This window comes from Esox lucius, chromosome 19, assembly GCF_011004845.1.
Source record: "Esox lucius isolate fEsoLuc1 chromosome 19, fEsoLuc1.pri, whole genome shotgun sequence".
Classification (NCBI taxonomy): domain Eukaryota; kingdom Metazoa; phylum Chordata; class Actinopteri; order Esociformes; family Esocidae; genus Esox; species Esox lucius.
This window is the reverse complement of record NC_047587.1, coordinates 28,446,677-28,463,264: the sequence shown is the minus strand read 5'-3', so window position 1 is coordinate 28,463,264 and position 16,588 is coordinate 28,446,677. Positions and strand designations below refer to the sequence as shown.

General features: G+C 43.0%; 1 protein-coding gene across 3 annotated transcripts in view; it reads left to right on the top strand.

Moving 5' to 3' along the window:
- The window catches only part of smpd3 (sphingomyelin phosphodiesterase 3), a 34,309-nt gene extending 25,115 nt beyond the window's left edge, over positions 1–9,194 (top strand). For all 3 annotated transcript variants that reach the window (XM_020040404.2, XM_010884058.3, XM_010884059.3), the window contains exons 3-8: positions 3,442–3,517; positions 4,576–4,734; positions 4,869–4,958; positions 6,059–6,122; positions 6,233–6,392; positions 6,800–9,194. In XM_020040404.2, coding sequence (XP_019895963.2) covers positions 3,442–3,517; positions 4,576–4,734; positions 4,869–4,958; positions 6,059–6,122; positions 6,233–6,392; positions 6,800–6,901 — 651 coding nt within the window. In that variant the 3' untranslated portion in view covers positions 6,902–9,194. The remainder of the gene's footprint in view (positions 1–3,441; positions 3,518–4,575; positions 4,735–4,868; positions 4,959–6,058; positions 6,123–6,232; positions 6,393–6,799) is intronic.
- Positions 9,195–16,588: the final 7,394 nt, after the last annotated feature.

Below are 16,588 nucleotides of genomic sequence, written 5' to 3'. Positions count from 1 at the left end.
GACCGCGGAGTGCGTCTACACTACCATAAACACAGCCGCCTTGTCACCATTTCACTCTCTAGTTCTGCAGGATTGACACTTCTCTCTTATCTTCTGGTTCCTATGCAGCTTGATCCCACAGTATATATAGGCCTATAGAAATAATTATATATAACCTAGAGGTCTTTCTCTCTGATCTTTGGAGCCACACACATATGATAAAAACCACACAATGATTTTCCTCTAGCAATGTGCACAGATTTAACTTTCATTACAAAGTAATAGACACACACATTATAAAGACATGAGCTCCAGAAGCCAATGAAACAGAGTGATCTTGTTTCCAGATTATTCCGCCCGTGTGCACAATAGCCTGGGGATGAGGTTAGGGCGGGAGATAGAGAGACTGAAAGAGAGAGAGAGACAGGGAGAGAGAGATACAACGAGAGAGATACAGAGAGAGATCGAGAAGGAGAAATACTGGGAGAGAAAGACAGGAAGAGAGAAATAGAGGGGGAGAGAGAGATACAGGAAGACAAGTGGGAAAGTGGAAGGAAAGAGAGAGAGAGTTGGAAGGGTTTGTAGAGATAAAAATTAATTAGAAATGTGTCCCTGAAGAGGCGGCAATCTCCTAATTAAAGGCTTTCAGACGCAACATGTATCCCTCTTATTCTTATTTAAATCCACAGTGCACATTGACGTGTTCCTGCTTGTGTGCATGTGTTTGTGTGTTTGAAAACTGCTGAAAATGGGCCCGCTCAAAATATATATGTATCAAAAAGAAGTCAGCGAAAGAAAAGTAACCCTTAACAGTTCTGGTAGTGGCATTCCAACAGTCCACCCAACGTCCTTCAGAAGGCAGCCTAGTACAGTTTCAGTGGGGGGGTTTGTTGCATTGGGCTGGCTTGCTGTTCTTGGCTGGGGAAGGCTCTCTACTCCAGATATCTCCAGCTAATACATTTTCGATGAGCAAGCAGTGCAATAACATGCAGAACGGCTTGGAATGCATCAGAGGACACAATCCCTATCTTTGACTCTCTTGAACACGCTGGGAGTGGTTGCCATGGCCATGAGACCGACTTGGACTTCACAAAACTCAGGACGGGAAACATGGAATAACATTTAGAACTAATAATAATAATAAAAAATAAATGAAATACAGACAGAAATTTCACATATTACTTATACCATTTATTGGAGAACTATGCACAGCAATGTACATAAAATGTCCTGGCTTTGGATTCTGCTCCTCAGGGGTATATCACATCATTGCCGTCACATAATTGTGTATACTACCAACAATGACATCACCCTCATTTTATTAATACCAATCCCCATAGGCGATATGCAAGGTACACAGTGCCGATCCTCCCCATAAAAGAAACAGAATCAAACAGGTGGTGACAGAGGTGGTGGGTGCATTTTCACCCACTTAGTCGCTAGTACGACCATCAGCACATCAGACTGAGTGAGTAAATAGACAGGTATGAAATCTGATATTGTGATAGGAGCAATCCAACATCAGCTAATGCTTCTCTGGCCAATTACCTCTCGGGATTCGTGGCAAAACTGGCTATGCTAATAATTACTAATGAAAACAACCCCATTGCTACTTTCAATATACAAAAACTCAATGTATTTATTTCAAATTACCTTTCTTCTCTGTGATAAATGTCCACATTTTACCTTGCTTCTGTCTCCTTAAGCTTTGGGCACAGTAATGTTGTACACTACAGTAAAGATCATGGTCTGCCTGGTCTCCATTCTTAGGGAGAAATATGTCTGGGCCCAGAACATTTTAAACGGGTCTTATCGAGTCCCTTGGGATAACAATGGACCTTTTACCCAATTACTGTTTTACTCATGCTACATGTACTTACAATTATCATTGTCATCATCATCATTTATTTATTTACTTACCTATTGCCTACGTAAACAAAAACAGCAATAAACAAGCATACACACACACACACATGCGTAAATCTAGACACATGCCCCTGACTCCCTTCAGGCCTGTTTCAGAGCACACACCTACCCAAGCATGGATAAACCTCTGAAATATTCATAGACAAGGACAGGGCAACATAGAGAGGAGTGCAAACAGAAAGAGACAATGGGGAACAGGAACGAAGGGTGAGAAAGTTGTGGAGAGAGTCGCACCAGCTCCACAGACAGTCTGAGTTTGGGTCAGGAACAATACAACATGTCAAGCCAAGAGGACAGGTGATGCCTGGACATACAGTTTAATGGCGTTTGACTTAATTAATGCTTCAAATCTCTCTGTGGGGAAATATGACAAAATGTATCATGTTTCTGTCTAAACTCTAATGCTTGCATATCATATTTAAGTATAACTAATTGGGCTAATACTTTATTCTGGTCCTCAGCATTTTCTATGAGGTCCTTGGCGTTGAGACATAGCCCAGACTGCAATCCAGTGATTGGCTGACTGAGAGCAGAGGGCTGGAAAACACTGTAAACAAATCTAATCCAACCCGCAATAAGTGGCAATCTCACATCTGCAGCTACATCATTGTGACAACAATTCTTATCCTGATCATTGCCCACTGACAGTGCAGGTTTTGCGCAGAAGGCGTTGCAATTTGTCCTAGCCCCATCTGTTAGGGGTTGGAGTGATGTCTCTATAGCAACTCCTTGTGGTGAGTCGGGCACCTGCAAGCTCAAATGTGTTTCATCAATGAGCAGCGTGACAAAGTAAAACTATTTAATGGTATATGCGTTGGAAGATATTTGACTCTCCGGAAGCCTTCTGGGATTTGCTGCTTCAAAGCAACAAGATCACAAACTGGACAAAAAATATGAAGCGGAGGTAAAGTGGGTAAAATTTGAAAACAAAATAAAACATGCAATTGCCCTGAACAAATACCAATTTGGAAATCTCTTCGTACGGGTCTTTAGAAAGACCTTTTCTCATACTACTTGGCACTTCGGAACACTGCACATTTCGGTATTCCCTACACCCCACTGTATACTCCACCCTAACCCTTGACACTCAAGAGCAACTGTCCAGTCATTCAGTAGATTTGGCCCCCAGCCTACAGGCCTAGTGTAATTTACAGGGGGGAAAAAGGCTAAAGAATCCATTCATTAGAAGCTCATCAGCGTTTCTATGGTCAATTCAGGACGGTAAATCAAGACAGTGACCGACATACTGTCTCCACTGAGGGGATTTAATATAGGATCAATGTCAGAGGGGAGAGGGAAAAAGAGGGAGGAAGAGAGACATAGAGAACGCCTGTAATGGCAGAGAAAGAGAGGAGTAGAAAAAGCACATGGAAAGGGACTGTAAATGGAAATAGATATGTAGACTTACAGGCTATATTGGTTTTTGATGCTGGGTGGTGATAATGTTGCTGTCACATGTTTGGTCAATTGTAAAATCAGCTTGTTGTGTTGTATAAGCTGACATGTCTTCATGTTGGTCTGACCCATTCTCTACAGGTACAGGTGGGAACCTCCAGTCAGGAGCAGAGGGTTGTGGGATACCTCGCCTGCACCCATTTACACTCCATTGAAGGTATTTGGATGTTTACAGTATAGCACAGTATAGACACACCAGTGCATTTTCATTGGATCCCAGCCATAGTGTCTACTCTCCGGTGTCTTAATGCTTCTGTGTGGGCTGGAAAATGTTGGGGAACCAAAAACAGGTTTGGAAGTTATTTTACCTGTACAGGTGAGTGTGAAAAACACAATTTGGGAGCAGATGGTGTAAGGTGGTGCATGTGTGTTGTAGCCGAGTATGATTTTTCCCTGCCTTCTACCTCGGATTTGAAGATAAATGGATTCATCAAACCCGCACACGTCCTCTGTTCCCATGACGACGGGCTCAAGCTGATTTAAAAGTCAGGCCTATTTAAAGCCTCGGGTCTCTAGGTCTAATTTTTTACCAAGACAGATCTCCCTGCTATTTCTGGAGCCTCCCACGCCACCGACAGTCTGCTTGCTGGGCTAATTATAGAACTAGGGCTATTTCTAAAGACAAATGAAACATAGGGCATCGAGAAACCTATTATGCTCTGGTTGAGGCTAAACACGGCCCATCTTTCCAACCAGGCTCATTTCTCTTGCTTCATGTTTTTCGTGGCCTATTTTCCCCCAATTCTGCTTGCTCTGTGTATTGTATGCAATTCTACATTTACTTCCGTTTATTTTGGGCTTTGCTGCTGTTGCAGAGGCGACAGTAATTTTACTGTCTACAGCATGTTTATAACCCATATCTGCATTGTCCTGTCGACTCTCAAATGACCCGTATTGAATCATCCTTGCTCTCCACACACACAGATCATAGTACGCATCACTGTCTTCATTCCAGGCTTCAGGGAGCCTTCTCACTCCCCCGGCCCAGCTCATAGCAGCCTTCTACCAGGTTGTGGTAAAGGACACCTGAAACTGAGAGACACTTACACTTTGTCCCTGTCTTCCTTTGTCTCGTCTCTCTGTCACTGTATTTGTCCTCCTGTCTTTGTCCCTCTCCCCCTCCCATTCTTTCTCCCTGACCCTTTTTCCTTCTTGGTCTCTCTTGGTCTCTCTTATCCTTCCATCCTCTCCTTTTTTTATTTGTTCACTCCTTAGGAGATGCAGCTGTGCGTTGTGAGCAGTTGGATCTGCTCTTGGCATGGGGGGCAGAGTTCCGCAAAGCGACGTCCCGCCCCTCAGAGGAGAAGGGTCTAGAGGACCAGGTGGCCTTTGACGTTGTCCTCGGGGACCTCAATTTCGACAACTGCTCCTCAGGTAGCCTGTCTGACTGTGTGACCAGGCTTCTGTTGTGATGTCTTGCAGAAAGCAATGTATCTGTGGCCGTGGTACCTACAAATCTGTGTATCTGGACGGACACGCCCCTCAGTGTTTCTCGTTGTGTGTTGCAGAGGATAAGCTGGAGCAGCAACATGCCCTGTTCACCCAGTACAAGGACCCCTGCCGCCTGGGGCCAGGGGAGGACAAGCCGTGGGCTCTGGGTGAGTGGACAGCAGTTGGTCCGGTACTACAGGGAGTGGGCGCGCTTCTGTCAGGGAACTATATATGGAATATTCTTGTCCAGAACAAAATGTAAAGTAGAAGGACATTTTCTAGGACACAAGGGGACCTTTGGCAAGTGCTGTGTGCTGTGATGACAGAAAAGAAACAGTAGGATAGAAGCTGGCGTGTATTGAGCCGTGAGCAGTTCACGGTGCAGCAGAACATGGAGATGCATGGGAGTTAATCCCTGAGTCACCACGTTCTCCTCATCCACCGCTCAGATGAACAATGTTTCACAGAGATCCTTCATGCGGATGCCGCCATTAGGAGAGATACTCAATAGCTTAATCCTGTCAACCTCTATACTCATCCTCTTCTCAAAACCTGTAGGAGGTTGGGGGCGGGGGGGGGGGGGGTCTGGCAGTTTTCTTTTGAGAAGGGGGCAAGAAAGGGCAGTGTATACGAGTATGAAATGTAGGTTTTGCCAAGGACCTCCAAGCTGGGCAATTCTGTAAACGTCAATAGATCCTCAACCCCGTCATATCACAGTTCTGACAATCTGCCAACTGGTGTACAATTTACATAACAAAGTTAGTCTGGTGAACTAAAATGGCACCTCATCAGCATTTGTCTGACCCAGGTATGTGTGTTTCCTGTTTTACTATGGTAACGGGGAGGGACACAGAGAACGGACACAATGCCAGAGTTCCAGGCCCTAGAGGGCATTTATTAACACAAATGTGAAGACATTGAACCAACGCTGGGAAAGAGGGAAAACTATCCCCGGGCACGGCCCAGCATTCCAACTCTTCTTTGCACTTCCACTCCCTGCTGCCCAGAGCTGCTTTCCTTGGGGGCCCTTTTAGTCTCCCTTGATGAGGGCTGATTAGGGGCAGTTGTACCTCATCAAGGGGTGGCAGCCGAGCTGCGATTAGGGATAGCAACTGGGCTACGTTCAAGTTCCCTGTTTAGCAACCCCCGCTTTAGCCTTACGCTGACAGAGGTTGAGGTTAGGGTTATTTTACGGTTGGGGAGAACAATGTAACGGTATGAAATTGACGATGGTCACTTTGATAATGAAACCAGCGTGTTTTAACAGGTACACTACTGGACACCAGTGGGCTTTATGACGAGGAGGTCAGCTCACCAGAGAGTTTACAAAAGTAAGTAACACAGTAGAACAACACGACACGCAGAGATAACACACTGGTGTTTCACATGTCTGGTGAAACGTGAAAAGCTGTGGAATGTAATTGACTGTTTTCATCGTTAGAGTGATGGAGAATGAAGAGGGGAGGAAGGAATACTTGGTGTTCCCCACAAGTAAAAACCAATGTCCAAATCAGAAGGGCAGAAAGATCCCCCTAAAGGGCAACGGGAGGAGGATCGACTACATCCTTTACAACGAAGAAGTGCAGCAGGACTGGAAAGTGGTATGTTCATTAAACTCCGTAACACAGATAAATACACCCCCTCACAAAGTTAAGCAGGTCGACGCAAGAGCCAATCAAGGCAACGTTTTCATCACATTTTAGTTATTGGTCAGAGGATTCAAAAAACAAATGAGTTAATTTGCATGAATTGCAAATACGTGCCCGGCAGCAACACTGTTTTCTCTGTGTATCTTTTCTCGTCGGCACTACGGCACTGAACTGCCACCTTGTGTTTAAAACAAGCTACTACCCTGGAAACCAGTCTGACTCGTACTGACGTACATTTTAATATGCTCAGCCGTGATTGATAGATAGTATTATGTTGACTTGTCGTCACGTCACTTATAATCCCACGACGTTACATTCTGACATGTTGTCAACTGCCTACTCTCGGTCGCCCCCTGCAGGACATTGAGGAGTTCAGCTTCATCACCCAGCTGGCTGGCCTCACCGACCACCTGTCTGTGGCCATGCGCCTGGCCGTGTCCACCGGGGAGGAGGAGCCGTAGTCCACACCCTTTACACTGCCACGGAGGAAAACAGAACAGAGAGGGAAAAGAGAGAGAACTAAAAGGACTCGGGCCTGAGAAAGAGAGAGAGAGCATGAAATAGAAGAAATGTATGGACATGAAGAGAATGAAAAAGAGGAGCAGATGCAGAAGAGTCGTGTGATTCAGAGAGAAGCTGATGCTGAGTGATAAGAGAGCTTGTTATGTGTCAGAGTTCTGGACTGGGTCCTGAGGGACGCAGCCAATTGACTCACACACACTGTTTCAATTTGACTCATGCACCTGTACATGCACTCTACTTTTTCCACTCCTGGTCCTCGTGGACTGTGTGCTCCCTAATGACGGAGTCCCAATGATTGATTTACTACAAATCATTTTCTGTATTTAGGTACCTTTCAGTTTTAGGCCTAATTTATGTCAGACCTTATGTTTTTCCCTGAGGGGCTTGGAAGTGTGGGACCTTTGTTGTTCATTTGTCTGATTAAACCCTGGAAATATGAGCCTTCTCCTTAGTCCTGGTAATATAGGATGAGCCTTCTCCTTAGTCCTGGTAATGTACTGTAGGATGTAGCCTGGTTTCCTGTGGTCCTCTATGTATCTGTGCTGACGTGTTTCTTCCTCTAGTATCCTCACTCCAATTCAAGGAACCTCAGCAAAAGTGTCTTTTTTTCTAACTCTTTCTAAAGGTTTCTATGGTCACTGTACCATCTTTGTGGGGAGTTTTAAACACCTGCATTTAATACTTTACATTTATAATGGAGAGGTTATGTGAAAACCAACATCTTTGACTGGCAACTGTTGTTTTCGAGGATAACACTAATAGGCATGACGTGTTTCAGGGCAGTTGGTTGGTTGGTTGATTGTTTTGGAGAGCTAAGCAGTGAGGCCTGATATGATTAGATAAAAGGGAACTTATTCAGCAGGGCCTGGGGGGTGGGGGGTTCTGCATGGGAAGGTGAATTAGGGATATCAAATAGCAATCCTTTGATTATCTGTGGGGTTCTGATGACAGACTGTTTGGGTTGGAAGCCTTGTCTCCAGGGCGATAAGCATGTTCCCCTGATGATACAACCTAAAATGCTGCCAATGTTTCTGCATGAAATGCCACACCTGCCAATTCGCCACAATCACACACACATAACATACACAGATATATTACTTGGTGTTTAAACACAGATAACATACACAGACTCATATATAAAACATAGCCATTACACACACGGCACATACACAGACTCATATATAAAACGTAGCCGTTACACACACGGCACATACACAGACTCACATATAAAACGTAGTTTTCAAAGACACAACACACACCGCTGGCACTACTGCCTGCCTCGTGCGTAACAACACCACAGTTTTACTCTTCCACTTGCTCCAACAGTATCCCTTAGACACCCATGCTATTACGGGCTGTATCACAGGACGATGAGAGATGTGGGTCTGTGTGCAGGACTGGTTTTAGGACGTATGATTGACCCCATGCCCCCTTTAGCATGGTGCAGTATTTCTAGACCTTTTCCCTGGTTGTGGCCACAGCAGAGGCCAATGTTTACACATGCGTATTGGTTTCAGGTCAGTGAGGAAGCCTGGTCTGTCAGGATATCTCTACTCTGTATGTATGTGCTGTGTGTATGTATGTGCTGTATTATTGCCCACTGGGCATTTCTACTCATCTACTATCAACTGGCTGCTTTTATACTCTTTATTATTATGATGGTTGTTATTATTATTAATATGACGATCACTATTATTTACATTGTTATTGTTATTATCATTACTATTGTTATAATTATAATCATTATTATTATTATTATTCGTAGGGTTTATATATGTGCTTTTTGACTACAGTACATGCCTCATTTTGAATCGACCTGCGTGATTCTTATTAAGGATTTTTCAGTTCCCTGGTTTACTGCTTAGACCTATTGAAGATTAAAACACCCTTGTGCTGATCACACTCTCCAGGAACTCAGCCTTCACAGGGTCGACTCTGTTTGAGTCAGGGACTGGGGGGTTCAGTGGGCAGACGGGGAACTGCTTTAGTTGCATGCAGTGTGGTATGATGACGCTCCCCGCCTTCTGTTCTCTTGCCACAGATAACACAACATGCTATCCTTTAAAAAAAAACAGTCACTGATTGTTTTGTATTTCATTCATGGTGGGGAATGTTCCTTTAGGGTAGCCTTGTCTTCTGAGTAAAGTGGCAGGGAGTTTGTTTTTCTCTTTTTAAGCTTATTTGACAAACAGCTTATTTTCTTCTGCTTTTAAAAAAAATCCCCTCTTTGAATCAGTGGTTCTTTGTGTCTTTATTTGAGGGTGGAGTATATGTCTGAAGGGGTCTCTTTCACCAGTGCTCATTCTCTGCCAAGCCTCCGGAAAACACCAGAGAAACTGTTGGTTTCACTCTGCAGTCAACTATGTAGATCTTTATTCAGCACCACAAAGTTGTGTAAATATGTCTGAATAAGCAGTGCAACATAGTGTCACACTGGAGTATCCAGTTCTGTCCGTCACATACCACAGATTAGCATAAAAAAAGATCTAGCACACATAATGTCCTATTAATGTCCTTATTACCAATTTAAAGGTGCAGCCTGTGTCGAGCTATTCGTTTAAACTGCTATTTTAATGTAATGGCGTTTGCTATGTTTGTGCCGTTTGCTGTAGCTAGTTAGGCAAACTTTCATCCCTTGAGGTACGTTTTCTCCCATATTAAGTATGTTTGTAGGCACCAACAATGAAGCCAAAACTTTTAATAACCATATGCTGTTCTGTATGGGACAATATCTTGATGCCGCTTGCTAGCGTGAAGCAGTCGTCTTCGCTAGCAGTTGCACGATTAACTCAAACTAACACTGAAAAACCATAAAGTATTTAAACCAAATAATTCCCGGTATTTAAGTAATCTACAAAAACACTATACATCACCCGCAAGAAAACCGATTTCGGACGTGCCCGTTGCCTCGCGTGAAGCGCATCTCAATCCCCCTTTTTTTGGAGCTGAAAATCGCGTAAGTCAGCGATTTGGATATTGCACATGTTAATATCGCAATTTCGATTATAATTCTATTAATCGTGCAGCCCGACCACAGATCTACCTAGACGTCACATACAACAAACAATAGGCCTTTGTTCTAATACGTCCTTTTTCCAGATAGCCTACTGCTCTGATCTACATCAGCATCATTTAATCATACACATGGGCAGAAATGCACGTCTTCGGACTCAAATTATTTGACTGCGTGCAGTGGAAAGAAAATGTGTCACATTTGTACAGCCTATAAAAACTATAAGATCTGAGGAGGTGTCCTGCATGGATACAGCCAGGGTTGGGTATATTATTATTTAACTGTGATCTGTTAGTTACAAGGTATCTGTCTAAAATTCTAATCAGTAATGAACATTTTTGGATTACGGAAACACAGTAACGTAATCTGATTACTTTCAGGTACTTTTAGATTTATTTCATATTAAAAGACATTAGAAGTCAAATTACATTAAAGGTCAATCTACGATAGAGTTTACATAACTGGCCATAAATGGATTTAGCATTTTACCCTATTGGTTATGTTGTCACAGGTGTTGTCGAGGTGTGTGTATATAAATAAGGGAGCCAAGCGCAGGGAGGTGGTTCAACTAGCTGTTTCTTTTATCCTTGAAAAATGGCACACGTAAAACAAGAGCGCACAGGTGCAAAATAAATGTGCATACAGCTTCACAATCAGTAACACCAAACATAGAACAATACCACACAAAGACGCCCAGAAACAAGGGAACTAATATAGGCAACCTAATAAGGGAATGGACACCAGGTGCGTGCAATAACAAGACATGACAGTGCCGTGGGAGGAGGAGTGACTAGAAGGCCGGCGATGACGCACCCGAATACCACGCCCAGGGGGGGGGGGGCGTGTGTCTTCCTCGCGTGTCCTCGTTACATATGTACAATGTCTTTGGAAAATATTCAGACCCCATCACTTTCTCCACATTTTGTTGGGTTTGATAACAATTAATTATTAATAAAGAATAAATAAATTGCCTTCAATCTCCACACAATACCTCATAATTAAAAACTTAAAAACTCAATACCTGCCAGAACAACAACAATTTCTGAAGCATGAGAAAAAAGATTATCTGTGCAGATCTGACCATAATAAAATGACCAAATTACCAAAAACTACATTTGGCAACAACATAGTATCACTTGGCTTCTACCATCCGTATGGTGAGGCATGTCACTGGGAGCATCATGCTATGGGGATGCTTCTAAGCAGGAGGGACAGGAAGACTGGTCAGGATTAAGGAAAGGATGAACAGAGCCAAAAACAGAGTTTCTTGAAGAAAACATGATCCAGAGAGCACACAGGACCTCAGACCGAGTAGAGGACTCCAGCAACGCCCCGAAGAACAGAGCCAAGACAATGCTGGTGTGGCTTTCACACAAGTCTGTGAAAGACCTTCAGTGGACCAGCCAGAGCCCAAAGCTGTGATCACTACCAAAGGTGCTAACACAAAGTACTGACTAAAAGGTTTAAATGCTTATTTACAGAATGCTTATATGCAAATTTAAATGTTCAATAAATTGGCACATATTTCTAAAACATGTTTGTGCTGGTCATTAAGATGTATTGTGTGTAGATTGATGGCAAACAAATCAATTTAAACAATAACAAATTGAGTTCATGACACAACAAAATGTAGGAAAAGGGGTCTGAATACATTTTGAAGGCACTGTATGTTACTGAAACCATTGCTTTCCACTTCAGTAAAATGATTGGGCTGCATCTATACATGAGACAATAAAGGCCTGTCCGATTTTCCATCATTCCAATTCCTAATCTTTTATTTGTGTTTTTTATTGCTTCAAAACATTGCTGAAACATAAATGGTAATTTTTTGGAAAAGGTATTCACATCATTATAAAGACTAACACTAAATGTGCAGTTGCCTGATGTTGCCCTACAACCACCAACATTGTTGTGACGCCCCACCCCCAATATTGCAGACAGATCATTTGACCCCCTTGGAAGAGAGTGAACATTTCGGGATGCATTGACACTGACCTCCTCAATATGTAATTCAAAGATACATCCTTGCTGCGATGTACACTCACCTAAAGGATTATTAGGAACACCATACTAATACTGTGTTTGACCCCCTTTCGCCATCAGAACTGCCTTAATTCTACGTGGCATTGATTCAACAAGGTGCTGAAAACATTCTCTAGAAATGTTGGCCCATATTGATAGGATAGCATCTTGCAGTTGATGGAGATTTGTGGGATGCACATCCAGGGCACGAAGCTCCCGTTCCACCACATCCCAAAGATGCTCTATTGGGTTGAGATCTGGTGACTGTGGGGGCCATTTCAGTACAGTGAACTCATTGTCATGTTCAAGAAACCAATTTGAAATGATTCGAGCTTTGTGACATGGTTCATTATCCTGCTGGAAGTAGCCATCAGAGGATGGGTACATGGTGGTCATAAAGGGATGGACATGGTCAGAAACAATGCTCAGGTAGGCCGTGGCATTTAAACATTGCCCAATTTGCACTAAGGGGCCTAAAGTGTGTCAAGAAAACATCCCCCACACCATTACACCTCCACCACCAGCCTGCACAGTGGTAACAAGGCATGATGGATCGATGTTCTCATTCTGTTTACGCCAAATTCTGACTCTACCATCTGAATGTCTCAACAGAAATCGAGACTCATCAGACCAGGCAACATTCTTCCAGTCTTCAACTGTCCAATTTTGGTGAGCTTGTGCAAATTGTAGCCTCTTTTTCCTATTTGTAGGTGGAGATGAGTGGTACCCGGTGGGGTCTTCTGTTGTTGTAGCCCATCCGCCTCAAGGTTGTGCGTGTTGTGGCTTCACAAATGCTTTGCTGCATACCTCGGTTATAACGAGTGGTTATTTCAGTCAAAGTTGCTCTTCTATCAGCTTGAATCAGTCGGCCCATTCTCCTCTGACCTCTAGCATCAACAAGGCATTTTTGCCCACAGGACTGCCGCATACTGGATGTTTTTTGCTTAGAAATGGTTGTGCGTGAAAATGGTTGTGCGTGAAAATCCCAGTAACTGAGCAGATTGTGAAATACTCAGACCGGCCCGTCTGGCACCAACAACCATGCCATGCTCAAAATTGCTTAAATCACCTTTCTTTCCCTTTCTGACATTCAGTTTGGAGTTCAGGAGATTGTCTTGACCAGGACCACACCCCTAAATGCATTGAAGCAACTGCCATGTGATTGGTTGATTAGATAATTGCATTAATGAGAAATTGAACAGGTGTTCCTAATAATCATTTAGGTGAGTGTATATGGTTTATTTCACTACAGCTCTTAATGGTGTATTGGCAATGTACCACACCCCCTTATGCTGTATTGCTTACATATAACATTGCTATCAATCAGTATTCCAAATTCAAACCACTCAGCTTATAATTAGCCTGAATAATTAGCCTAAAAGTAATAAAGCATGAGGGGGATGTGTTACATGGCCAGTATACCACTAAGTGCTGTACGTAGGACACATCGGAAATATTTATCTAATTATACCCTAGCATAATTTATTGATATTATTTTTTGAACTAATAACAGCGTTTAATAGATATAACACTATGAACATAACTCAGTAACTGCAGATAATATCACAGAACTAGCTGAAGAATTTAACTGTCTGCTATGATAGTGGTTGTACCTAGGAAATAAATGTTAACAACTTTGTTGATAGCAATAAATGCTAATCAAATCCTGCATGGTAAAAAGAGTCCTTAGAGATTATAGACATGCCTTTTCTGACAGATTTTATTTTTGCAAGTAAGGTTTATTGTCATCAACTACGACAACCACTAACGAGGCAGTACCCTAATTGCAAATAAATCAAGATCAGAAGTTGACCAGGGGGCTATATTTTCAATGGGCTAATTATCATTTTGTCTGCATCATGCTATAATGGTTTGGAAATACAATACAATACATCAATATTGCTAATAGGCAAATATTTAGTAGAAAACAACTTTGCCACCATCATCATTGACCATAGCTACCTAATCATTCAGGCTGGGTGTTCTGCAAATGTACTTTGTGCAAAAGCGCAACTGCTGATGTAAAAACGGCTTTATAAATACATTTGATTGATTGATCAAACACTTTTATATTAAAATGTGTACTAACAATTTGTATTACCCTATCAACACATTAAATTGTTTTAACAAGTCAAAAAAAATTATATCCAAATTTTTTTTAAATCTTGTGACACACTGGGGCTATTGTAAACAACTGTGTGATTTAAAAAAATCTAGACTTTTAGGCTACACCATTAACGTTAATAAAGACCCAAGCTGTAAATGTGCAACTGAAATGCAGGGATCGCAGCAATGATGTTCCCGAGGTAGACGTGTGTGTAACAATTGAAAATGCAAGTACAGTGGCGGTTCTAAATGTGCCATGTGCTGTGAGGGCGGGGTTAAGGTGCAAGTTTAAGGTGCAAGTCGGCATGTACAAATGAAATACAGGAATATCAGCAATGACACCTGAACTGAAAAATCTTATCAGAATAGTCCAGTAGTGCAGAGGGCATAGTTAGTAATGGGAAGTCACAAGAGTTCAGCAGGGTTACAGCAGATGGAAATAAACTTTTCCTGAGCCTGCTGGTGTGAGAATGGAGAGACCTGTACCACCTGCCTGATGGGAGGGCAAACATTTGACTGCTGAAAAGAAGACATGCATTGCATTGAATTGTGATTTTGCCACTGTCCCTTATAACGTGCACTACAAAGCATGTGTTATAAAGTGTTATAAAGTGAAAGAGAGTCATATCTCTTAGTTAAAAAGCTAACCACTGAAAAGCTACATTCAAATTCGTAGGAGAGAAATTAAAAGTATTCTGTATGTGTCAACAACTACATAGCAGGCATGAGAAGTTACTTGGGTAATCCTGTTTCTATGAACGAAGTTCCAAAAACAATCAATGAGACTTTTCATGAGGGATATGCCATGGACCGCAGGGATTCCACCATGGACCGATACTTTTCTTTGGACCTGGATTCAGGAAAAGCTGCGTAAGTAAACATTATACAGTGAGGGAAAAAAGTATTTGATCCCCTGCTGATTTTGTACGCCCGGTATGGCGCAGCCGGGGGTTGGGGCTCGTATGCGAGCGCCTGGTGGCTGGGCCTTTCCCCACGGGGTCCGGCTGGGCTCAGCCCGAAGAAACGACGTGGGGCCGGCCTTCCTGTGGGCTCACCACCTGCAGGAGGGACCATAAGGGGTCGGTGCGTAGAGGATCGGGCGGCAGTCGATGGCGGGTGCCTCGACAACCCGATCCCTGGACACGGAAACTAGCTCTAGGGACGTGGAACGTCACCTCGCTGGCGGGGAAGGAGCCTGAGATTGTGCGTGAGGTTGAGAGGTTCCGACTACAGATAGTCGGGATCACCTCTGCGCACGGCTTGTGCTCGGGAACCACACTCCTTGAGAGAGGATGGACTCTTCACCACTCTGGAGTTGCCCATGGTGAGAGGCGGTGGGCTGGTGTGGGTTTGCTTATAGCCCCCCAGCTCTGCCGCCATGTGTTGGAGTTTACCCTGGTGAACGAGAGGGTCGTTTCCCTGCACCTACGGGTCGGGGATAGCTTCGCATGGCGGTTTGGGACAGTACCTTTGGGATGGCAGACCGGGGTGGTGGTATCTCTTTTTAAGAAGGGGGACCGGAGGGTGTGTTCCAACTACAGGGGGATCATACTTCTCAACCTCCCCGGGAAAGTCTATGCCAGGGTACTGGAGAGGAGAATACGGCCGATAGTAGAACCTCGGACTCAGGAGGAACAGTGTGGTTTTCATCCGGGCCGTGGAACACTGGACCAGCTCTATACCTTCTACAGGGTGCTGGAGGGTTCATGGGAGTTTGCCCAACCAATCCACATGTGTTTTGTGGATTTGGAGAAGGCATTCGACTGTGTCCCTCGCGGCATCCTGTGGAGGGTGCTTCGAGAGTATGGGGCAAGGTTATTATAGTTTTGCATTTTTTATTAGTTTTTATTTTTATTTCGTTTTGACTTTTTGTTTTCAAATTCAGTTTAGTTTTAATTAGTTTTTAAAGTGGGTTTGCTAGTTTAGTTTAGTTTTTATTTTAGAAAATGCTTAGTTTTAGTTTAGTTTTTATTAGTTTTAGTGTTAGTTTAAGTCTTTTTTTGTAATATGGGCTATTTGTCAGGGGCAAGATTCAAAAAGGTCAGAAAAGGTATTGTGTAATAATAACTCAACAAAAACATCATACAATTTTAGAAAATATTTATTCAACAATAAAACCAGTACATAAAATGTACATATGGGCACAAATATGTAAACAGTCTACACTCCGCAATAAATGCAAAATGTGGAAGTGATGTGTGCCAAGAAAAAAAACTAAACAGCCAACAGACTAAAGAAGACATACATGAGGAACCCTATGTAATTAACTCCTATTTGAGTCACACAGGAAATTTCTGTCAGAATGTCAGGGAGATTAATCTGAGAAAAAAGAACATGACAAATAAAAATAAAAAATAAACTTGTGTCCCATGTGGGTGTGTGTGTGTGACAGAGAAACGGAGGGAGAGCAGGGAAAGGAAACACAGCTGAGCGAATACTCTGCGTGTTTTAAATAGCGTTAAAAAAGCAAAGACATTGACAAAGA